Raw genomic sequence first — 26,538 nt, forward strand, 5'->3', positions numbered from 1 at the left:
CATGAGACAAGCTCTGAAGGAGGTGGTATCTGTACTGACCGCAGACCCTGAACCTAGCAGCGCAACTAGAAATAGCCGTGGGGGGTACCTGACGCTCCCTAGACCCCTCGGCACAGCCTAAGATCTAACTTCCCCTAAAGATGGAAACAGGAAACCTATCTTGCCTCAGAGAAAATCCCCAAAGGAAAGATAGCCCCCCGCACAAATATTGACGGTGAGAGGAGGGGAAAATAACATACGCAGAGATGAAATCAGATTTTAGCATAGGAGGCCAGTCTAGCTTGATAGATAGGACAGGAAAGGATACTGTGCGGTCAGTATAAAAACTACAAAACAATCCACGCAGAGTTTACAAAATCTCCACACCTGACTAAAGATGTGGAGGGTAAATCTGCTTCCCAGAGCTTCCAGCTAACAGAAAAAATTCATAATGACAAGCTGGTCAAAAATAGAATGCACAGAACAATAAGTCCACAACATGTGGACTGAAATGAGCAAAGCCAGAACTTATCTTTGCAAAACTGGTCAGGAAACCAGGAGAATCCAAGCAGAGATGTGAATCCAGCCAGAGAACATTGACAAGTGGCATAGGCTGAAGACTAGAGCCAGGTTAAATAGCAGAGCCAGGAGAGACGATTAGTGAAAGCAGCTGCTAAAGCTAAACCCAAGGAGCGGCAGTTCCACTCAGAACCACCAGAGGGAGCCCAAGGGCAGAATTCACAAAAGTGCCATTTACAACCACCGGAGGGAGCCCAAGAACGGAATTCACAACAATTAACATCCTTTCTCCCGCAAAATTGTACTACATTAAATTATGTAAACTGTCTCTTCATAAAGGAAGAGGGCTTGAACTCTAGTGCCACCTATTGAAAGTAGCAATGCTGCAAGTGAATATCGACCCTTTAAAGAGCCTTGCAATATGATTAAGAATAAAAGCCTAAATCAGAATCTCAATTTAGAGAAAGGTGCTGATTGGTCACCGGCGTCACGTGTCACAACAACCGCAAGGGAGCCCTGGGAGAGGGAGTGCCGAGACCGCAGAGACAGCTCCAGCACGGGAGGTGAGTGTAGGCTTTATTATTTTACTTAGCCCAATCATTTTGATCAAGGTGTTGCCCCAGTTGTGGAAGCCTGATGATATGGGGTTGTTTCACAGCCAAAGGCGTTCGATACTTGACCACGATCGATGGTAGTCTCAATGCTCTTCTATATGTGAGTATCCAACAAGATGAGCTACTAGGTACTGATCAGATTTCGGTCAAGACCTGCATGAATCTGATCGAGAGCATGCCCAGAAGTATTCAGGGAGTATTGAAAGAAGGGTTTTGGAGCCAGTAAGCCAAACCTCCGACTCCTCAATTTCCCTGACTCCCGACTCCACAGCACTGCCTTAGTGTCACGACACAGCTGTCGGGTGACCCGGGACCAGGGGCTCCTTCCCTGTGCCTAACACTAGGGGGTGCCTTAGCTCGCTCTACTCCCTGGGACACTTTTGAAGGTGAAGATGCCAGGGCCTCCACCCTTGCCTTATCTCCTGAGTTAGCCCTCCGTCAGTTCTGTCCCCCACACAGGGAAGAGGGGCACTACTGTGCAACGTAGTACACCAGCCCGACAAACAAGGGTTAACAGAAAACTTCAGGCATGCAAAATATTCACTCACATATAACAGAGGAATGCACCAGGGTGTGGAGGTAGGGGAAAAAAATGAAATAGAGAAGATAGGTAATTACCACACATACAAACCAAACAACAGTCACAGATAACTCCTCCAACTCTCCTTCTCATATGAACTCCTCTCCCTCCATTAGCTATAGAGCAAATGCTTGATTTTACAAGGATTTGTAACAGAGCCAAGATTATAAAGGAGAAAGCAGTGGCTAACCGAGCTCAGCTGTGAGCACAGGGATTTCCATCAAGGCCAATTAACCTCTGTTCTGCCAGAAGGAATAAACACATTTAAAATGAAGAAGAAGTGCTTCTTCTCAGCGTTGGAGTAGGAGCAATCAGACACTGCGGTCTTCTGGCTCCACACTGTCACGGTAACCCCATGACACTGAACATGTACATAAAGTGCAGCACAGATTAATCTCAACTAGAAGTCTAGATTCTTAAATCAGGAACAGAACAGACATTTATAGGACATTTCACATTTTTCCCAAATTCTTAGAAAAACATTTACAGCACATACTGCATATTACTGTACACAATTTATTATATACAATAGCGACTCCACCAAAATGGACACGACTCCGACTCCAAAGCCCTGGTTGAAAGCCACAGGTGGATTTACAAAATCCTAACAAAATAATGAAAATAAAAATTTTGATTTTTTTTTAGGAGCAAAACGGTAACAATGCAGCGACATGACAATAATCAGCATAACTAATAGTACACTAAATAGGTGCAAGTCAAATTTATGTATGAGATAACCAAGATGGTTGTTTATAAAATTATGGTAGTCTCACACTCGAAGCTGCAGTGGATGGTGAGATATGGAGCCTGAAAATCAAACGTTCAACACATTGTTACCCTTTACTAGTCAATGTAAAAGTTGACTAACCAACGCTCACTTCTGATGCCGGCACTGTTCCTGAAACATTGGCATCTGGTTTCCCAGGGCTCGCGTGACGTTATGTCACGTGAGCCCTGCACCCAATTCACGGCTGTTTCAATCTCACTTCCTTTGGACGTGACTGAGACAGAGAGAAGCAGCAACTCATCTTCCATGTTTCAGTTTTGTCTAAAGGAAGTGAGAGTGAAGCAGCCATTGATTGACTACAGGGCATCACTTTATGATACTACGATTTCTGACCCCCTTTACTATAGTTCGTTGCACAGCTTTCTACCCAGCTTGCTGGCTGGAGGCTGCTGTGAAGTAAAAATGTAGAAGATATAATGCTAGAGTAGCAGCATCTCCTTCTTTCTCTGAATTATTGGAAGTTTCAGAGGTCAATCGATCACCAATCATGACGTGATGCTATTTTCTAGTGAATTGTCATCACTTTGAGGGATTTTTAATAATATGTTATACAGAGGATTTACCTCTACTTTTAAATGATAAAAAGTGAAAATTTGTTTCTGCATCTGCAGTCTGCATCTTTAAAAAAATATGGTTTTTATGCAGGATGGTGCTCCATCACATGGATTAAAATGCTCCACTGCTTGGATACCCAATAAAGGGATTTAAGATGAAAGAATAATGTCATTGTCCCTTCCTCAGCTGACCTAAACCCTATAGAGAATTTGTGGGCCCTTCTTAAATGGATGATTTATGTTGAAGGAAAACAGTATACACTACCGTTCAAAGTTTAGGGTCACTTAGAAATTTCCTTATTTTTTAAAGAAAAGCACAGTTTTTTCCAATGAATCTAACATTACATGATACAACAATGCACTCTATACATGGTTAATGTGGTAAATGACTATTCTAGCTGCAAACGTCTGGTTTGTAATGCAATATCTTCATAGGTGTATAGCGGCCCATTTCCAACAACCATCATTCCAATGTTCTTATGGTATTTTGCATTTTCTAACTGTGTAAGAAGGCTAATGGATGGTTAGAATACCCTTGAAAACCCTTGTGCAAATATGTTAGCACAGCTGAAAAGAGTTTGGCTGATTAGAGAACCTATAAACCTGACCTTCCTTTGAGCAAGTTGAGAATCTGGAGCATTACATTTGTTGGCTCCATTAAACTCTCAAAATGGCCAGAAAAAAGAACTTTCATGTGAAACTCGACAGTCTATTCTTGTTCTTAGAAATGAAGGCTATTCCATGCAAGAAATTGCCAAGAAACTGAAGATTTATTACAACGGTGTGTACTACTTCCTTCAGATGAGAGCACAAACAGGCTCTAACCAGAGTAGAAAGAGAAGTGGGAAACCCCGTTTCACAACTGAGCAACAAGACAAGTACATTAGAGTCTGTAGTTTGAGAAATCAACACCTCAAATGTCTTCAACTGGCAGTTTCATTAAATAGTACACGCAAAACGCCAGTGTCAATGTCTACAGTGAAGAAGCAACTCCAGGATGCTGGCCTTCAGGGCAAAGTGGCAAAGAAAAAGCCATATCTGAGACTGGCTAATAAAAGGAAAAGATTAAAATGGGCAAAAGAATTCAGACATTGGGCAGAGGCCGATTGGAATAAAGTATTATGGACAGACGAATCCAAGTTTGAGGTCACACAGGGGTTTGGATCACACAGAAGCACATTTGTGAGACTCAGAACTGAAAAGATGCTGGAAAAGTGCCTGACACCATCTGTCAAGCATGGTGGAGGCAATGTGATGGTCTGGGGTTACTTTGGTGCTGGTAAAGTGGGAGATTTGCACAAGGTAAAAGGGATTTTGAATAAGGAAGGCTATCACTATCACTCCATTTTGCAACGCCATGTCTTACCCTGTGGATAGCGCTTGATTGGAGCCAATTTCATCCTACAACAGGACAATGACCCAAAGCACACCTCCAAATTATGCAAGAACTATTTAGGGGAGAAGCAGACAGCTGGTATTCTATCTGTAATGGAGTGGCCAGCGCAGTCACCAGATCTCAACCTCATTGAGATGTTGTGGGAGAAGCTTGACCGTATGGTGCGCAAAAAGTGCCCATCAAGCCAAACCGACTTGTGGGAGGGGCTTCTGGAAGCATGGGGTGAAATTTCTCCAGATTACCTCAGCAAATTAACTGCTAGAATGCCAAAGGTCTGCAATGCTGTAATTGCTGCAAAGGGAGCATTCTTTGACAAAATCAAAGTTTGAAAGAGAAAATTATTATTTCAAATAAAAATCTTTTTTTCGTTCTTTGTCAATGTCTGGACTAGATTTTCAATTCATTTGGCAATTCATTTGATTAATAAAAGTGTGAGTTTTCATGGAAAACACAAAATTGTCTGGGTGTCCCTAAATTTTGGAACCCTAGTGTATCTCTCCGAACAGTGTCTGGGAGGCTGTGGTTGGTGCTGCCTAAAAAGATGACTGTCAACAGATTAAAAAACTGGCAGACTCCATGGATGGAAATCTTATGACTGTTATTGAAAATAAGGGCAGCTATATTAGTTGTTGATAGATATTTTTTATGTATTTTTGTACGTTTTGAGTTGTTTGGTTATTATTGACATTTTATCAGGTAAAAATAAAGAACTGAGGTGAGAAAATTAAGTTTTTCATGATCGTAGCCCAATAATTCTGCACACGTATATATTCTCCCGAAAAAGGCAAAACCTTACATTCTTAAATATTCAGTATCTGGGTTTATTAACCTTTTGGATTGACCGACAGCACTGTAGTTGTTCAATAATAAAATGATTGATCAACAATACAAATTGCTTAATAATTCTATGCATAGTGTATATGGTCTCACCTTGCACTTGGGTCTCCATGGGTCTACAGCAGCTGTATGTTATATCTCAATGGTATATACAGTATAACCTTGCAGACAACGTAATGCAACATAAAACTCCAAACTGCCTGACTCATTTTCAACTAACTGAAAGCAAACTAATGTGTTATTCCTTTAGCTGTTATACTATACCATTACCCAAAAGACGAGTACACATTAGATGCCCACACTGCCAACAGTTTCCAGGGAAAACTAAATAAGGTTACTGCACATGACCTTTCCTGCATTCTGGCAATTCATGTCATGTTCAGTAATAACCCAGCATTAGAAAATTCCTATTTTAAAAACTAATATAATTTTGGACCAGATCTCATTGGAGAACCTCATTTGACTTATAGGTGACTTAAGGTCAATGAGTAGAATTTCTGTCTTACATACTTCTAAATAAACACCAATAATGCAAAAGTGAGAAAGAAAGATTATAATGAAGCCCATTCAGATCGGAATAAGTGTTTAGTGTTATTCCATAATTACAACTACTGAAAGGCAAAAACAAGCATATAAAGTTTTCATTGACTTTTTCCTATGTAAATAGATATTTCTTTAGATGATAAAGCTACGGGTGCTTCTCACTAAATTAGAATATCATCAAAAAGTTAATTTATTTCAGTTCTTCAATACAACAAGTGAAACCCATATATTATATAGAATTATTGCAAACAGAGTGATCTATTTCAAGTGTTATTTCTGTTAATGTTGATGATTATCGCTTACAGCCAATGAAAACCCAAAAGTCATTATCTCAGCAAATTAGAATAAATAACAAAACACACCTGCAAAGGCTTCCTAAGCATTTAAAAAGGTCCCTTAGTCTGTTTCAGTAGGCTCCACAATCATGAGCAAGACTGCTGACTTGACAGATGTCCAGAAAGCAGTCATTGCCACACTAAAGACTTCAAAGGATTGTTAAGTAAAGGCCATTCAAAAATTTGAGGGAGATTCACAAGGAGTGGACTACTGCTGGAGTCATTGCTTCAAGAGCCACCACACACAGACGTATCCAGGTCATGGGCTACAAGTGTTGCATTCTTTATGCCAAGCCACTCATGACCAATAGACAACGACAGAAGTGTCTTACCTAGGCCAAGTAGAAAAAAGAACTGGACTGTTGCTCAGTGGTACAAGATGCTGTTTTCAGATGAAAATAAATTTAGCATTTCATTTGGAAATCAAGGTTCAAAGTCTGAAAGAAGAGTGGCGAGGCCCACAATCCAAGCTGCTAGTGAGGTCTAGTGTGAAGTTTCCACAATCAGTGATAGTTTGGGGAGCCATGTCATCTGCTGGTGTAGGCCCACTGTGTTTTATAAAGACCAAAGTCAGTGCAGCCATCTACCAGGAAATTTTAGAGTACTTCATGCGTCCCTCTGCGGACAAGCTTTATGGAGATGGAAATTTCATTCTCCATCAGGACTTGGCACCTGCCACACTGCCAAAAGAACCAATACCTAGTTTACAAAAAACAGTATCACTGTGCTTGATTGGCCAGCAAACTCGCCTGACCTTAACTCCATAGAGAATCTATGGGTATTGTCAGAAAGAAGATGTGAGACACCAGACCCAACAATGCAGACTAGCTGAAGGCTGCTATCAAAGCAACCTGGGCTTCCATAACACCTCAGCAGTGCCACAGGCTGATCTCCTCTATGCCTATCAAGTAATTGATGCAAAAGGAGCCCCGACCAAGTATTGAGCGCATTTACTGAACATACATTTCAGTAGGCTTATATTTCGGATTTTGAAATCATTTTTCAAGCTAGTGTTATAAGGTGTTCTAATTTACTGAGATAATGACTTTTGGTTTTTCATTGGCTGTAAGCCATAATCATCAGCACTAACAGAAATAAACACTTGAAATAGATCACTCTGTAAATGACTCTATATAATATGAGTTTCACTTTTTGTATTGAAGAACTGAAATAAATTACAGTAACTTTTTGATGGTATTCTAATTTTGTAAAGAAAGAATTTATGTACGTAGGTTCACACATATACAGTGCTCTTCGCTGAGCACTCATCAAGGTATCCATCCGAATCTGGCATTTAGGGGATCACTTTGGACACCAGAGTCCGACTGACCTCCATCTCAATGTTTGTCTTTTTAAGATGTTCACGAAAAAAAAGAGGGGAAAAAATGGACATTGCCAAGTTCAAGGCCAGATAAAGTCCAAAGTGAATCCGTTAAACTTATAATAGTGTATGACTTCAGCCGGCTTTCCGTCAAAATTATGTTTTCGTAAAATTGTTATTCAGAGATTCAGGAGGAAATCCCGACGTGGTGTATAAATATGTGAAAATTGAAGATTTGACGGGTGGGATGCATTGAGGAAATAATCATTATCAAGCAATGTAATAACTGTCATGATAAGAACTTCTCCCAAAGGATGATTATTGATCCTCACTGTAGATTTCTCGCAAAAGCAACATTTAGATTGCAGCTAAACAGCATTTTTGGCCATATTAAAATTCCTTTAGCAGCTCCAGCCCTTGCGGTAGCGGTGTTGATGTAAAGCAGACATCATGTAAATGTTATTTATTAATTATTTTGTGTGGTATGACAACTTGGATTAAAAAGATAATCATTCAAAGTTTAAAAATTGCTAATTTTTAGAAATGTTGGTTAAATTCCGGATATTTTTATAAATAAACACAAAAACAACAACCTAAATTTGCCATTATTAGAAGATATAATATGTCATGAAAAAACAAGCTCAAAACCACAGAGATAAGTTGAAACATTCAAGAGTTATTGCCACATAAAGTGACACATGTCAGATTTGAAAAATTTGGCCTGGTCACTAAGGGAATACAGTAGCCTCGGCTATAATATTTCCCAAATAGCGCCCTACCACAGTATTGTCCACATAGTCATAAAGACTTAAAGCCCCTAAATCCCTATGCAAAAAATTTCACTGATCCTAATAAATGAGTTAAGGGTTTAGTTCTCACCATTTTTGATACTGGAGAGTCACTCACTGGGTCCACCATAACCTGAATGTGACTGCAACTTTCCCACCTCCTATAAGCTATAAAGTTAGTTTACCCAAATCGTAGCCACGTTCATGGTATTGCTTATTAATTTTCCCAAGCCATTATAATGCCTGTATGGTACTTAAAGTTACTGCAGCGCCACATGGCAACCCTAGATACAATAGTTTATCTACTATTAATAATAGTAGAACTAGTCACATCAATGCCCACATTAGCCCCAGATTTAGTCTTGCGAGCGCATCGGATGTGATATGCTAATGACCCCTGGCTCCTGCTCTGCTGCAAGCAGGAGCCGAGTGTCATGCGTCTGTGCTTCGAGCCTCCCGCACAGAACGGATCGGAGCGCAGCTGCGGAGGAGGTGGAGAAACTAATTTCCCCATCTCCTCCATTGCCGGTGTCAGTGTATAATGCACAACACTTGGATTGTCTCTCTCACACCCATAGGCTTTCAACTCGCACGTTAAAAATGGCCGAGACTTGGCCGAGTGTTAGTGACAACCGCAGCATGCTGCGATTACACTCACATGTATAATACAGCCGAGAACAAAAATGGTAATGGGAGCTGCCCCAAAGATTAGCAGCGGTCCGAGTGCTATGTGATGTTTTATCATATACATAGCGTATGTATAACCCCGCCCACACCACTCATTGGCAGTTTTCTCGGTGCATTAGCATAAAGCATCCAATCAGTAGTGGAGGAGTGGTTGGACTACATGGCAGCAGGATTACTAGTCCTCTAATGATAATCTACTACTGATAAAACAGTGATTTTATAAAAACTACAGTGAGCAGCCCAGTAAGTGACACATCACTGGTATCAGGTTCTTTGCCTCTACATCATGCTGCTTCAGATTAGTTGGTAAAAAGCTGGTTAAAGATTCCCTTTCAATTGACAGGCATCGCATATTTACACCATTCAAAAAGTGTATCAATATAGAAATTAATTGAAATATAAGACCTGGTAATTCTTATGTAAACTCCTGTTTCCTATTTTAAAATGTTTCAAAACCCAGGAAATCTTTCTCCTGATGAAAAATGTATGTCTTAGATTAGTAGGAAAGGAAGAGCACATTGTGAAACTTTTTATATGGACTGTTTGGCATATGGTTGCAATGATAGTATAAAGAAAGTATTCTTTGTTATCATGCGATCTGATGAAGTTGATAAATGTGCATTAGATAATATTTTCTAAAATACAAAATAAACTTCATATATATATCACACGCATCCAAGATTCATAGATGGGACCATAAATTCCTAAATAGTTCTGATACCAGCCAAAGTGCAAATTCTTCGAAGGTCTTTTGAAGTTTGGGTTCGTAGTGTACCCCCAGTTCATAGCACATGGCACAAATTAATGGATTCATCGTTTTCTAACCGTTTGGATACATCTTTGTATTCTTGCTCTATGCTTTACCTTTTATAGGATCTGGTGGAGAGACTTTCACAAAATAACATATGGGTTTATAAAGTAACATGGGTTATAAAAAACAATGTCCATTCATGTCAACCCTTGAGCAACCCCCTTGATGTATAAAGTATGTTGATCCGCTTCCTAAATTTATGTTAAACGTTCCTTTCCGCCAAATGCAGATGATGATTTGTGTAGCTGGTGGATTTGAGTTTATCCAAGGAAGTTTCCAACTAAGCAGAAACAAGAGGTCTTCTGGTGAGTTAAGAATGGTCATGACTTTTATTACTTTTACCACTATACCGTGAAATCACAGATTAAAGCTTGTGAGCAGCATGTCTGAGCTAGTCTAGCTACGACACTCCAGGGCCAGTGTGAACGGGAAATTCAGACGTTTCATAGGGATAGGATCATTTCACCCATTGGACATACTAAATAGAACTTATGCCATGACGATAGTCAGTTTTAAAGTGATATTTTGTGAACAAAGCCAAAGCACAAGGATCATTAGTTTCAGTTGGCATACAAAAATGTTTTGAAAAATATATATTTTTTTTCTTTATGGGTCTTCAGCTCGACCTTGAGCCATAGCGACTTGATGAACCATCTGTAGAAAGATCGATCTTGTGCATGCCTAGTTTGCTCCACCAGGGTCTTCTCCCTGATAGTATCAAGCCATGGTGTTGTTGGTTTTCCTCTTTGCCTTGTTCCTTTTATTTTTCTGACTATGACGTCTTTCTCCAGTAATTGCTGTCTTCATCTGATGTGTGATCCTTACTTTGAGTGACATATCTGACTTGATTTACGGTATTCCAAAATTTGATTTGTTTGTTCTTCTTCATGGTATTGATAACATTCTTCTCCAGCACCACAATTCAAAGGTGTCGTTTCTTTTTCTGCCTTGTTTCTTTATCGTCCCGGTTTCGCATCCATATGTTACCAAAGAAAATACCAAACTATGTAAGAGCTGTGGCTTCATAGCCAGTTAAATGTTGCTCGATTTAAAGACCTTGTCATGTGACTTCATTGTTGATTTGCTCATAGCTAGTCTCCTATGGACTTCCGCTGTCATTGCTGCATGTTGAGTGATCATTGAGGCTGTTTTCACACATCAGGTTTTTGGTTTCAGGCACAATCCGGCAAATTTGCTAAAAAAACGGATCGGGTGTAAATAGTGAAAAAACGGATGCAAACTGATGCATTGGATCCGTTTTTTAGCTGGATCCGGCTCTATGTACTGCGCATGGTTTTTGAGTTCCTGGGCATGGTTTTTGAGGAGAGAGAGAGAGAGAGAATCAAAAGCAAAGCTTTTGGGCATGCTCAGTGTGTTAAAAACGGATTCAGTCGCCGGAAACGTTCATTCATACATCAGTTCCATGCGTATATTGCCGGAAACGTCCCTTCAGGCTTTTTCGCCGGACACAAAAAACGTTGCAGGAGACTTTTTTGTATCCGTCAAAAAAGCCTGAAGGGACGAATCCGGCACAAAACGGATGAAACTCATGTCCTTCAGGCACAATCCGGCAGTAATACAACTCTATGGGGAAAAAACGGATCAGGCATCAGAAAAAAACTGATCCAGATTGTGCCTGAAACTGCCGGATTGTGCCTGAAACCAAAAACCTGATGTGTGAAAGCAGCCTGATCCAAGAAGGTTGAAGTCTTTTACAACTTCCAGTCCATTGTCATCCATCTTATATGTGCTCCGGTCGTACGTAGCAGTAGTTAATATCTTTGTTTTTCAGTGTTGATTAGCAGTCCCATGTTAAGTAGCACAAAAACCTGATTAAAACAATCGGTCACTTTGTGATGGTGCCTTCCCTTTAACCTTAAAGGGAATCTGTCACCCCAAAAATCGTATATGAGCTAAGGTCGCCGGCATCAGGGGCTTATCTACAGCATTCTGTAAAGCTGTAGATAAGTCCCAGATGTAACCTGAAAGGTAAGAAAGACAGGATATATTATACTCACCCAGGGGCGGTCCTGCTGCGGTCCGGGTCCGATGGGCGTTGCGGTCCGTGTTCGGCACCTCCTAGCTTCATACGATGATGTCCTCTTGTCTTCCTGCCGCGGCTCTGGCGCAGGCGTACTTTGCCTGCCCTGTTGAGGCCAGAGCAAAGTACTGCAGTGCCCAGGCGCCGGGCAAAGAAGAGGACATCATCGTATGAAGATAGGGGGCGCCGGACCCAGACCACGATGCCCATCAGACCTGGACCGCAGTGGTACCGCCCCGGGTGAGTATAATTTATCCTGTCTTTCTTACCTTTCAGGTTACATCTGGGGCTTATCTACAGCATTACAGAATGCTGTAGATAAGCCCCTGATGCCGGTGGCCTTAGCTCATACACGATTTTTGGGGTGACAGATTCCCTTTAAAAATACAGCTCATCTTTAGTGGGGCCAGACAGCATAACATTCAATTCATTAATCAGCTCCATCTAATCTTAAACAAATACACACATCTCTGGCAAAAATTAAGAGACCACTGCAAAATGTTCAGTTTGTCTGATTTTTCTCTTTATAGGTATATTTTTGAGTAAAATGTAAATTATCAAATAATGCAAAGAATACAAGTTCATAATCATTTTGAAGCAACAATACTAATGTTTTAACTCAGGAAGAGTTCAGAAATCAATATTTTGTGGAATAACCATGATTTTTAATCACAGCTTTCATGTGTCTTGGCATACTTACCAGTATTTCACACTGGTCATGGCGCACAAATGTAAGCAGTTCTTCTTTGTTTGATGGCTTGTGACTATCCAGCATCCTCTTGATTACACTCCAGAGGTTTCAATGGGATTCAGGTCTGGAGATTGGGCTGCCCATGACAGGGTTTTGATGTGGTGGACGCTTAATTTTTGCAAGAGCTGTATATGCAAACAGCTCGTATGTGGTGTGGGACTAGAAGTGGTTTCTCAGTGGGACAAGCAGCCATGGATCCTACTCATCACATATAGAATAACATGCTTAGGAATGGCTTAATCTAACAGGAAATGAGAACTTACAATTATGTCTTACTGTTATAAATAAATTGTCTATAGCCTAAAACCATACTATCTTTGCCAGAAAATACCTCTTGTATTGATATTACATTACATTTCCATTGCATATTTTCCATTTTTTCCGATGTCTGTATTGACAGTAATGTAGATCAGATTTTTTTATATAATTCAGAAAACCAGCAAACCACCAATCATTGTCTCACTGACATTTCCAAAAATATTCTATGGAAAGGACCAGGGGGGAAGCAGAGGGGGCCATCGCCCCGAGCCTGGGGCTCTGAGGGGGCCCACCCGGAGCTAAGCAACTGGTCCTTTCCATAGAATACATGCCGCTACAGCTGACCGCATTGATGGGAGGAGCATTATGCTCCTTCTCCCATCATCCCCATCTGACGTCGCCGACACTGACAGCGGGTGCAATGACGTCACTGACCAGCGCCCGTGGTCCGGAGATCAGCGGGAGCAGCGCAGGAACCACGAAGAAGAGAGGTGAGTATTTATTTATTTTATTTTTTTAATGGGGGCTGCCTTATTACAGGGTCTGCTGCCTTATTATAAGGTTTGCCTACAGGGGTGCCACCTTATTACAGGGTCTGCCTATGGGGGTGCTGTCTTATTATAGGGTCTGCAGCCTTATTACAGTGTCTGCTTATGGGGGTGCCACCTTATTACAGGGTCTGCCTATGGGGCTGCTGCCATATTACAGGGTCTGACTATGGGGGTGCTGCCTTATTACAGGGTCTGACTACGGAGGCTGCCTTATTACAGGGTCTGACTATGGGGGCTGCCTTATTACAGGGTCTGACTATGGGGGCTGCCTTACGCTATAGAGTCTGCCTATGGGGGCTGCCTTATTACAGGGTCTGCCTATGGGGGCTGCCTTATTACAGGGTCTGACTATGGGGGTGCTGCCTTATTACAGGGTCTGCTGCCTTATTACAGGGTCTGACTATGGGGGTGCTGCCTTATCACAGGGTCTGACTATGGAGGCTGCCTTATTACAGGGTATGACTATGGGGGCTGCCTTATTACAGGGTCTGACTATGGGGGCTGCCTTACGCTATAGAGTCTGCCTATGGGGAGTACATTATACTATATTGTGGACTAGTTGGTGCATTATGCTACTGTATATGGAGGCAATCTAGGGGGCCATCATACAGTATGGAGATTACAATGTGGGGGTCATTATGCATTGTTGGAGCCATCAAACAGTTTGGGGGCTACTAAGGAGTCAGTATAGTGTGTGGGTGGTACTATACAGTGAGGGGGCATTATACTGTGTATAAGAGAGCATCATACTGTGTATAGGGGAGCTGTGCAGGGGGAGACTCGGGACATTATTAAATGTAAAGTGAGCACTTATTGTTACAGGAGAACTCAGGTTACTGTGACTATCAAAGGGGCACACAGGGCAATATTACTTTCTAGGGGCAAGATGTGGGCACTGTTTTCTAGGGCACTTGCATCCGTCATTACAGTATTATAGAGAGTTTCTTTAGAATTTAGAAGGCACAGAGACCCACACAGTAGGTGCAGTAACAGGGACACATACGGCAGCAGCGGCTCAGTATCGGAGTATCAGAGGCAGTAATAGGGACACATATGGCAGCAGTGGCTTAGTATTGGGGTATTAGGTGCAGTAATAGGGACACATATGGCAGCAGTGGCTTAGTATTGGGGTATCAGGTGCAGTAATGGGGACACATACAACAGCAGCAGCTCAGTATTGGGGTATTAGGTGCAGTAATAGGGACACATACGGCAGCAGCGGCTTAGTATTGGGGTATTAGGTGCAGTAATAGGGACACATACGGCAGCAGAGGCTCAGTATTGAGGTATTAGGGGCAGTAATAGGGACACATACGGCAGCAGCGGCTCAGTATCGGGGTATCAGGTGCAGTAATAGGGACACATATGGCAGCAGCGGCTCAGTATTGGGATATCAGGGGCAGTAACAGGGACACATACAGCAGCAGCGGCTCAGTATTGGGGTATCAGGTGCAGTAATAGGGACACATACGGCAGAGGCTCAGTATTGGGGTATCAGGGGTAGTAATAGGGAAACATAAGGCAGCAGCGGCTCAGTATTGGGGTATCATGGGCTGTAATAGGGACACATAAGGCAGTAGCGGCTCAGTATTGGGGTATCATGGGCTGTAATAGGGACACATAAGGCAGTAGCGGCTCAGTTTTGGGGTATCAGGGGCAGTAATAGGGACATATACGGCAGCAGTGGCTCAGTATTTGGGTATCAGCAGGATAAGGGGTTTGTGCAGGTTGGGAATAGATGGTGATGGCTGGAATATGAGAGGTGAAATGTGTCTTTGTTGCAGACGAGTCTTGGCTAGAAAAAGTTGTCATGTCGGTCTGGGCCAGATGGAAAAGATGGGAAAAATAAACGATTCAATCAGAAAGATCGTCAGCGGTAAGTCATTATCTGTAACTGTGCTGGGATCTCTTATATGTTCTGTAGGACTGGTATCTACCACTGACCATATGGCGGTAATATACATGTTGGTCTTTGCATAGAGATTATTTTCAGTAATAGTGCGGTAATCTGCTGAAGTTCTCCTCCACTATTAGGGTGCGTCACCCAGCTGTAATCAAGGTTACCTGGTTAGGTGCCAACTCAGGAGCTTTGCCCCTCCGAACCAAAACCCTAGCTACGCCTCTGGAAAGGACCCTTAAATCGTAATATATCTGATATGTTGTAGTCCCAGTTTAGTAGGATTGATTGAGGGGTCCGTATCCTCAAAACCCTACTTATCGCTCAAGCCATGTCAAAGAAGTGTTAGTCATATCCAAGAAAATAAGCAGAGCAGGCCTACAGTCAATCACTCAGCCTGTACAAGGCTCTGCTCATGCCTGAGGATAAGCAGAATTCTTCTGCCCCTTGGAGCGACAAATTGCTGAGATCTTGCCCAATCTTACGAAGGAGCGTGCCTCTATATGTGCCCCCACCCAGGCTGGGTCACTAAGTTACGACCGAAACATGTACTTTGAAGTCACTATCATATGATATTTCCTACGTTCATACCATCTTCCTAATTTAAAAATACTGGTATGACAGAAATTACTAAAAACTGTAATATAACTATTGACTGTTCTGCAACATTTTTTCAGAAAACCTTTAGTTTCCTTTCAGAATAAGCATTTTCTATGGGATACCATACTACAAAATACTCCCACAACTGTAGGTAATTGATTGTAAACAAGATTATTTATTTTGCACATCCAAAAAGTAATCTTACAAATTCTTTCAAGGTCATGTTGCAAAAATGAGTGAATCCTGATGAAAGGATCAAACCTAAGTTTAGACTATAAGTAATTTATTTACACAAGAAAAGCTTTCCATAGTAGTCAGAATACTGTAGCAAAAGGGGTACAAAAATTTTACAAAGATGGAACTTCCACATCTCACAGAGATGTCCAGGCTGACTATAAAACTTAACACCTAAACAGGGGCGTCTGCTGATGAGACTGATTAAAGAAAATAGATAAGAAAGTTCACTGTAGTTATCTAAAGAAGTAGAAAGCCAAATCAGAGGGAGGGGAGTGTTTTCCATGACACAATGTAGCGTACACAGCAGAGGATTGGCATGCATGGGTGTCATCCGTGAAGGAAGCCTCTACTAAAGCCCATGAACAAAAAAGTCCACCTACAATTTGCCAGGGCCTATGCGGGAAAGTATGGAGACTACCGGGACGCTTTACTATGGAGTGATGAGACACAGATAAATGCTTTTGGCTTCAAAACTGAAAGGCGTTGCAAAGTGAGGAGTACATAGAAAAATGCATGGTGCCTACAGTGAAATATGGTGGTGCCAATGTCCTACATTTTATTGATGATATTATGAATTCACAGATTTTCTGCTCTATATTGAAAGAAAATATGTTACCATCACTCCATGCCATTGGTAGGTGTATACTTTTTCAACAAAATAAAAAGGAATCAGCTGCACTCACAAGGGTATTTCGTTGCAAAAAAGTGTCAGTATTTATTTCATGTACAAAAGAGTTATTCACCACAGGAAGCACTACATACACGATATACAAATGGACAAGCCCCTGCTGGGACACCGTGCGAACCTCCTTATGAAAAGCCTGCCTGCCTATACAGCTCCTAACACTTTTTTTGGTGAGGTTTGAGAAAGACCCAAGATGGGTCGAAACTTAACCTCCACTTACTCTATGCTTATGATCTGCATTTTTGTTTCTGTGGTGAATAACTCTTTGTACTTGTAAAACATACAGACACTTAGGCTACTTTCACACTAGCGTTAACTGCAATCCGTCACAATGCGTCGTTTTGCAGAAAAAAACGCATCCTGCAAAAGTGCTTGCAGGATGCGTTTTTTCCCCATAGACTTGTATTGACGACGCATTGCAACGGATTGCCACACGTCGCATCCGTCGTGCGACGGATGCGTCGTGCTTTGGCGGACCGTCGGGAGCAAAAAACACTACATGTAACGTTTTTTGCTCCTGACGAACCGCTTTTTCTGACCGCGCATGCGCGGCCGGAACTCCGCCCCCACCTCCCCGCACCTCACAATGGGGCAGCGGATGCGCCGGAGAAATGCATCCGCTGCCTCCGTTGTGCAGTGCGTTAAACGCTAGCGTCGGAATCTCTGCCCGACGCATTGCGACGGGGAGATTCCGACGCTAGTGTTAAAGTAGCCTTATTTGAAACAAAATACACTTGTGAGTGCAGCCGATTCCTTTTTATTTTGATACATCAGAGTTCTCCAGCTCAGCCTGCACCTTATGGACAACTGAATGCGCATCTTATTTTTACTACTTTTCCAACAAGACAATGATACAAAACACATCTAAGGACACTTTTGCATTTCTGAAGAACAGGGTAAAAGTGATTAAGTGGCCAAGTATGTCTCTGATCGGAACCAAATCAATCAACTACGGGGAATTCTCAAGAGACAAGTTGAGCATCACTCTCCATCCAGCATCCAGGCTCAAAAAAAGTCATTCATGAAGAATGGAAATAGATGTTGCAATATGTCGCCAACTTATTCATTCCATGTCTAAAAGACTTGGTGCTGTGTACCCATTTTTGCATCAACTAATGTGAGTAAAACTGAGGATTTTGTAATGAAAGTTACATTATTAACCTAACTTTCTTGTTATGGGTTAAAAAAAAAGTTTTATGAAACTCAGTCTCAGTCTTGTCAAAATTTTGGAAACTGTTCTTATATACAGTGAGATATTTAATGCAATCTTACATTTCAAAGCGGATGTACTCAATTATGATGAGCATTGTTGGAGTTTCTGTTTCAAGGCAGTATGGTAGCTTATTGGTTCAAATCTGACCAAGCATAACATTGTCATGGAGTTTTTGTGTCGTCCATACTGGTTTCCTCTTATACTCGAAAAATATATTAACCTCCCCAGTGCCTCCTAGTATGCACATTACCATATAACATATCAAAATGGCGGTACTATAAAGTAGCATATTGTGAGTCCAAATTATTCAACACTTTGCTGCTACTCACTTGCCGGACTATTCACACACCAGTCGAAAAAAGGATAATATAGGAGAAATGTGGAGACCACAAGAAAAACGACCATACGGCAAAAAACTATAAACAATAAAAACAACTCTTTATTAAATACAATCATTAAAAATGTACGGACAAAATGGAACACAGATGTGGGAATAGTATAGGTCACGACACGAAACTACCATGTACAGACAAAACGTACAGGCCCAACATCAACTCCCTAACTATAAAGATGTAAGTATGGGGAGTAGACACCATAAAAGCAGGATGGCTGCGATGAACCTAGTATTCCAATATGATTCCCCGAAATACCCCACAAACAGCATATATGCCCCATTAGGGGGAGGCTACAATATCAGTATATATATAAGGAGTGCAAGTGCACTAATGCGGATGTCCGGGGAAAGTAAACAAACTAAACGCAGCCATAACTGCATGAATAACAGAGACCATCAAGGGGGAAGCCAGGAATGATGGCAATATGACCCATATAACAAACAGCACGTGCTGTAGAAAAAATCTATTCAGTTACCTGGTCCAAGATGGTATCTCCCGGGTTTCTGATGGATGGCCCACACGTCTGAAACCCGACGCGCGTTTCGGAGCCGAGGCTCCTTCGTCAGGGAAGGTGCCACGCCGGGAGATACCATCTTGGACCAGGTAACTGAATAGATTTTTTCTACAGCACGTGCTGTTTGTTATATTTTACATCAGTATTTGTAAGCCAAAACCAGGAGTGGAACAAATAGAGGAAAAGTATAATAGAAACATATGCACCACTTCTGCATTTATCACCCACTCCTGGTTTTGGCTTACAAATACTGATGTAAAATACTGACCAAATACAGCTAGTGTGACGGCAGCCGCCTTACAGTAATGAAACTATTATAATAATATTAACCCCTTCATGCCGCGGCCCATTTTCGCTTTTGCGTTTTCGTTTTTCGCTCCCCTCCTTCCCAGAGCCATAACTTTTTTATTTTTCCATCAATATGATCATGTGAGGGCTTATTTTTTGCGGGACGAGTTGTCCTTTTGAACGACACCATTGGTTTTACCATGTCTTGTACTATAAAACGGGGAAAAATTCCAAGTGTGGTGAAACCCACACTTGTTTTTTGTTTGACTTTTTTGCTAGGTTCACTAAATGCTAGAACTGACCTGCTAATACGATTCTCCAGGTCATTACGAGTTCATAGACACCTAACATGTCTAGGTTATTTTTTATCTAAGTGGTGAAAAAAAATTCAAAACTTTGCCTAAACAATTGCACCATTTTCCGATACCCGTAGCGTCTCCATTTTCTGTGATCTGGGGTTGGTTGAGGGCTTATTTTTTGCGTGCCGAGCTGACGTTTTTAATGATACCACGTTTGTGCAGATACGTTCTTTTGATCGCCCGTTATTGCATTTTAATGCAATGTTGCAGCAACCAAAAAAACGTAATTCTGGCATTTCGAATTTTTTTCTCGCTACGCTGTTTAGCGATCAGGTTAATGCTTTTTTTATTGATAGATCGGGCGATTCTGAACGCGGCGATACAAATATGTGTAGATTTGATTTTTTTTTTATTGTTTTATTTTGAATGGGGCGAAAGGGGGGTGATTTAAACTTTTATTTATTTTTTTTTTTTTTCATATTTTACATTTATTTATCTTTTTTACTTTTGCCATGCTTTAATAGCCTCCATGGGAGGCTAGAAGCTGGCACAACTTGATCGGCTCAGCTACATAGCAGCTATCATCAGATCGCTGCTATGTAGCTGAAATGCAGGTGTGCTATGAGCGCCGACCACAGGGTGGCGCTCAGAGCAGGCCCGCATCAGTAACCATAGAGGTCTCAAGGACCTCTATGGTTACCATCCTGACGCATCGCCGACCCCGATCATGTGATGCGCTCATTTCCGGCCGCGCAGCCGGAAGCAGTAGTTAAATGCCGCTGAAAGCGTTTGACAGCGGCATTTAGCAGGTTAATAGCGGGGGATGAATCGCGATTTCACCCGCCGCTATTGCAGGCACATGTCAGCTGTACAAAATAGCTGACATGTCTCGACTTTGATGTGGGCTTACCGCCGGAGCCCACATCAAAGGGGGAGACACAACATGTGCCGTACTAGTACGGGGCATGTCGTGAAGGGGTTAATAATAACATAAGGTTCAACATATATATACAGACACAATCGTTCCATGTATATTGCTGCAAAACCGTTCTGCCCCCAGCAGGAGGTGGTCTCAATAGCAAAGCTACACTTAATAATAGTAAGGATATCCCGAAGTCAGCGCCAGCGATATGGAAATAATCATGCATGCTCAGATCAGCAGAGCATGCATGCTTGTGGAGGAGTCAGAAAAATAACAGAAATGGCATGTTCATAGCCACCTTCATGGTCATAGCCACATATCCAATGAAGGAAATAATTATTTAATCCCTTGCTGATTTTGTAAGTTTACAAGAAACAAGATGAGCAAAAAACCCTGCTGTAACTAAATAAGCAAAAGCAAAAGTGCATCTAAATAACTCCGGGTTCTTAGTAATAAGAAAAGCTCAGAAAAGCTTTTGTCTGCCCTTACTTACTCACACACTGAGTTCAACTCTGACACATGGTAAGGTTTTTAATATAAAGGTACCTTCACACATAACGATATCGTTAACGATATCGTTGCTTTTTGTGACGTAGCAACGATATCGTTAAGGAAATCGTTATGTGTGACAGCGACCAACGATCAGGCCCCTGCTGGGAGATCGTTGGTCGCTGAACAAAGTCCAGAACTTTATTTCGTCGCTGGATCTCCCGTAGACATCGCTGGATCGGCGTGTGTGACACCGTTCCAGCAATGTCTTCACTGGTAACCAGGGTAAACATCGGGTTACTAAGCGCAGGGCCGCGCTTAGTAACCCGATGTTTACCCTGGTTACCAGCGTAAAAGTAAAAAAAAACAAACAGTACAAACAGGACGTCACCGCTCTGCTTTCCGGCCGCTGTGCTCACAGCCAGTACAGGAGGAGTACAGAGAAGCAGAGCGCCGGGGACAGACAGCGGTAGGTAAGTATGTACTGTTTGTTTTTTTTACTTTTACGCTGGTAACCAGGGTAAACATCGGGTTACTAAGCGCGGCCCTGCGCTTAGTTACCCGATGTTTACCCTGGTTACCGGCATCATTGGTCGCTGGAGAGCTGTCTGTGTGACAGCTCTCCAGCGACCAAACAGCGACGCTGCAGCGATCCGGATCGTTGTCGGTATCGCTGCAGCGTCGCTTAATGTGAAGGGGCCTTTAGACAGTGTAAGACCGTCCCGATCAGGGCACCTTGACGATGGTGGGATTGCTTTTATGCTATTTTTGATCAAAAACAGTATTACTACGAACCCTGAGTTATTTAGATGCACTTTTGCTTTTTGCTTATTTAATTACAGCAGGGTTTTTTATTTATTTTGCTTCTTGTAGGTTTTGTACGCTTTATGGCCAATGTGAACATGCGTATGTGCTGCATGTATAGCAACTTAATCCAAGCTCAATTTTGTGTTTTTGCTTTTTTTTAAATATTTTGTAAGGTTGCTCACTGACAAAGACATGAACAGTCTATAATTTTAAGGGTGGGTTAATTTTAACAATGAGAGATAGAATATAAAAAATAAAATCCAGAAAATCACATTGCATAAATTGCATAAATTTGCATTTTGCAGTGAGAAATAAGTATTTGATCCCCTACCAAACAAGAGTTCTGGCTCCTACAAAGCAGTTAGATGTTCCTAATCAACTTGTTACCTGCAGCCGTCTTACATAGTCACCTTTATAAAACACTCCTGTCCACAGACTAAATTTATCAGTCAGACTCAGTAGCGTAGCTACCGGGGGGGCAGAGGGTGTGGGGGCCCACCCGGAGCTACGCTACTGTAGCTGTATCGGCGCGTGCAGCGCGCTGATACAGTTACATTGTGAAGAAGAGCAGGGAGAATCAATCTCCCTGCTCTGTCGCTATGGGGCCCCTGAGCAGGCGGGGGGAGGCCCGATGCCAGCAGTGGGCCCCCCGCCCGTCATCGAATGGTCAGCTGTATCGGCATCTAGCAGATATAGGTGACAGCGGCGATGAGGGAAGGAGCACTGCGCTGCGCTCCTTCTCCCATTATCCCCCATATCGTCTGACCTGACAGCGGGCGCGATGATGTCACCGCCCGGCGCCCACTGTCAGGAGATGAGCGGGAGCAGGGAGCGCCGTTGAAACAAGGAAAAAGAGAGGTGAGTATTTATTGCTTTTTTATGGGGGTGCTGTCTTATATACTGGATCTGCCTATGGGGGGGTGCTGCCTTATATATAGGTTCTGCCTATGGGGAGGGGGTGCTGCCTTATATATAGGTTCTGCCTATGGGGAGGGGGTGCTGCCTTATATACAGGATCTGCCTATGGGGGGTGCTGCCTTATATACAGGATCTGCCTATGGGGAGCGGGTGCTGCCTTATACACAGGATCTGCCTATGGGGGGGTGCTGCCTTATATACAGGATCTGCCTTTGGGGGGGGGGTGCTGCCTTATATACAGGATCTGCCTATGGGGGGTACTACCATATATACAGGATCTGCCTATGGGGGGTGCTGCCTTGTATACAGGATCTGCCTATGGGGGGGCTGCCTTATATACAGGATCTGCCTATGGGAGGGGGTGCTGCCTTATATATAGGATCTGCCTATGGGGGTGCTGCCTTATATACAGGATCTGCCTATGGGGGGTGCTGCCTTATATACAGGATCTGCCTATGGGGGGTGCTGTCTTATATACTGGATCTGCCTATGGGGGGTGATGCCTTATATACTGGATCTGCCTATGGGAGGGGTGCTGCCTTATATATAGGATCTGTCTATGGGGGGTGATGCCTTATAGACTTGATCTGCCTATGGGAGGGGTGCTGCCTTATATATAGGATCTGTCTATGGGGGGTGCTGCCTTATATACAGGATCTGCCTATGGGGGGTGCTGCCTTATATATAGGATCTGCCTATGGGGGGTGCTGCCTTATATATAGGATCTGCCTATGGGGGGTGCTGCCTTATATACAGGATCTTCCTATGGGGAGGGGGTGCTGCCTTACATACAGGATCTGCCTATGGGGGAGTGCTGCCTTATGTACTGGATCTGCCTATAGGAGGGGGTGCTGCCTTATATATAGGATCTGCCTATGGGGGGTGCTGCATTATATACAGGATCTGCCTATGGGGGTGCTGCCTTATATACAGGATCTGCCTATGGGGGGTGCTGCCTTATATACAGGATCTGCCTATGGGGGTTGCTGCCTTATTTACAGGATCTGCCTATGGGGGGGGTGCTGCCTTATATACAGGATCTGCATATGGGGGTGCTGCCCTATATACAGGATCTGCCTATGGGGGGTGCTGCCTTATATACAGGATCTGCCAATGGGGGGTGCTGCCTTATATATAGGATCTGCCTATGGGGGTTGCTGCCTTATTTACAGGATCTGCCTATGGGGGGGGGTGCTGCCTTATATACAGGATCTGCATATGGGGGTGCTGCCCTATATACAGGATCTGCCTATGGGGGGTGCTGCCTTATATACAGGATCTGCCAATGGGGGGTGCTGCCTTATATATAGGATCTGCCTATGGGGGGTGCTGCCTTATACTACAGGGTCTGCCTATGGGGAGCTGCCTTGTATTATATTGAGAAATATCTGGCACATTATACTATATGGAGGTTATCTATAGGGGCCATCATACAGTGTGGAGATTACAGTGAAGGGGCCATCATACAGTGTTGGAGCCATCAAACAGTTTGGAGGCTACTAAGGGGTCAGTATACTGTGTATAAGAGAGCATCATACTGTGTATAGCGGAGCTGTACAGGGGGGAGACTCGGAACATTATTAAATGTAAAGTGAGCACTTATTGTTATAGGGGAACTCAGGTTACTGTGACTATCAAAGGGGCACACAGGGCAATATTACTTTCCAGGGGGCAAAATGTGGGCGCTGTTTTCTAGGGCACTTGCACCCGGCATTACTATATTATAGAGGGTTACTTTAGAATTTAGAGGGCACAGAGAACCACACAGTATTGGGATATCAGGGGCGGTAATAGGGACACATACGGCAGCAGCGGCTCAGTATTGGGGTACCAGGGGCAGTAATAGGGACACATACAGCAGCAGCGGCTCAGTATTGGGGTATCAGGTGCAGTAATAGGGACACATACGGCAGCAGCGGCTCAGTATTGGGGTATCAGCAGGATGATGAGTTTGTGCAGGTTGGGAATAGATGGTGATGGGGCTGGAATATGAGAAGTGAAACTTGTCTTTGTTGTATTCTCTGCAGACTAGTCGTGGCTGGAAGAAGTTGTCATGTTGGTCTGGGCCAGATGGAAAAGATGGGAAAAGTGAACGATTCCATCAGAAAGATCGTCAGCGGTAAGACATTATCTGTAACTGTGCTGTGATCTTACATGTTCTGTAGGACTGGTATCTACCACTGACCATATGGCGGTAATATCCATATTGGTCTTTATATAGAGATTATCTTCAGTAACAGCGCGGTCATCTGCTGAGGTTCTCCTCCACTATTAGGAAGCGTCACCGAGTTGTAATCAAGGTTACCTGGTTAGGGGCCCACTCAGAAGCTTCGCTCCCCCGGACCAAAACCCTAGCTACGCCTCTGGTCAGACTCTAACCTCTACAACATGGGCAAGACCAAAGAGCTGTATAACGATGTCAGGGACAAGATCATAGACCTATACAAAGCTGGAATAGGCTACAAACCCATAAGTAAGATGCTGGGTGAGAAGGAAACAACTGTTGTTGCAATAGTAAGAAAATGTAAGAAATACAAAATGACTGTCAATCGACATCGATCTGAGACACCATGCAAAATCTCACCTCGTGGGGTATCCTTCATTATGAGGATGGAGAGAGAACAGCCTAAAACTACACGGGGGGAACTTGTTAATGATCTCAAGGCAGCTGGGACCACAGTCCCCAAGGAAACCATTGGTAACACATTACGCCGTAAAGGTTTAAAATCCTGCAGTGCTCACAAGGTCCTCCTGCTCAAGAAGGCACATGTGCAGGCCCGTCTGAAGTTTGCCAATGAACACCTAGATGATTCTGTGAGAGATTGGGAGAAGGTGCTGTTGTCAGATGAGACAAAAATTGAGCTCTTTGACATTAACTCAACACACCGTGTTTGAAGGAAGAGAAATGCTGCCTATGACCCAAAGAACACCATCCTCACTGTCAAGCATGGAGGTGGAAACATTGTTTTGGGGTGTTTATCTGCTAAGGGCACAGGACTACTTCACCGCATCAATGGGAGCATGGATGGAGCTATGTACCGTAAAATCCTGAGTGACAACCTCCTTCCTTCTGTCAGGACATTAAAAATGGGTCATGGCTGGGTCTTCCAGCAAGATAATGACCAAAAACATACAGCCAAGGCAACAAAGGAGTGGCTCAATAAGAAGCACATTAACGTCATGGAGTGGCCTAGCCAGTCTCCAGACCTTAATCCCATAGAAAACTTATGGAGGGAGGTGAAGTTCCGAGCTGCAAAGCGACAGCCTCAAAATCTTAATGATTTAGAGATGATCTGCAAAGAGGAGTGGACCAAAATTCCTCCTGTGCGCAAACCTCATCATCAACTACAAAAAACGTCTGACTGCTGTGCTTGCCAGCAATGGTTTTGTCACCAAGTATTAAGTCTTGTTTGCCACAGGGATCAAATACTTAATTTATATAATTTATACAGTTGTGATTTTCTGGATTTTATTTTTGATATTCTATCTCACAATGTTAAAATTAACCCACCCTTAAAATGAAAGACTGTTCATGTCTTTGTCAATCGGCAAACTTACAAAATCAGCGAGGGATCAAATACTTATTTCCGTCACTGTATGGTCACAGCCCCTTCATGTTCATAGCCATCATCAGTAATAATTTATCAGAAATGCAGCTTTTTACAATAGCTTGCCATGTTATAAACTTACCTATCCAAGTGTTTCCTTCGGTGCCAGCCTGGGTATAAAGAAAAAGAAAAGAACATTCATTTAATTTAGATGTCGTGGACACTTCACATTAAAGTACACTGCATAGTTTGTGTTGGGGAGAAAACCCCAAACTGCTCCAGGCAACCATCGCTGAATACACATCTGTGTTGCCATCTACAGTCCAAAGGATTTGAGTATACGCTAAACACAGCGCCCCCCATGGAGGAAATCA

At 42.8% G+C, this 26,538-nt stretch overlaps 1 protein-coding gene across 1 annotated transcript in view; it reads right to left on the minus strand.

Moving 5' to 3' along the window:
• Positions 1-26,538, minus strand: part of ADAMTS3 (ADAM metallopeptidase with thrombospondin type 1 motif 3) — a 377,062-nt gene that overhangs the window by 349,153 nt on the left and 1,371 nt on the right. Inside the window, exon 2 of the mRNA XM_069743515.1 lies at positions 26,307-26,334. Coding sequence (XP_069599616.1) covers positions 26,307-26,334 — 28 coding nt within the window. The remainder of the gene's footprint in view (positions 1-26,306; positions 26,335-26,538) is intronic.

The sequence above is a fragment of the Ranitomeya imitator genome, chromosome 1 (assembly GCF_032444005.1).
Source record: "Ranitomeya imitator isolate aRanImi1 chromosome 1, aRanImi1.pri, whole genome shotgun sequence".
NCBI classification, from domain to species: Eukaryota; Metazoa; Chordata; class Amphibia; order Anura; family Dendrobatidae; genus Ranitomeya; species Ranitomeya imitator.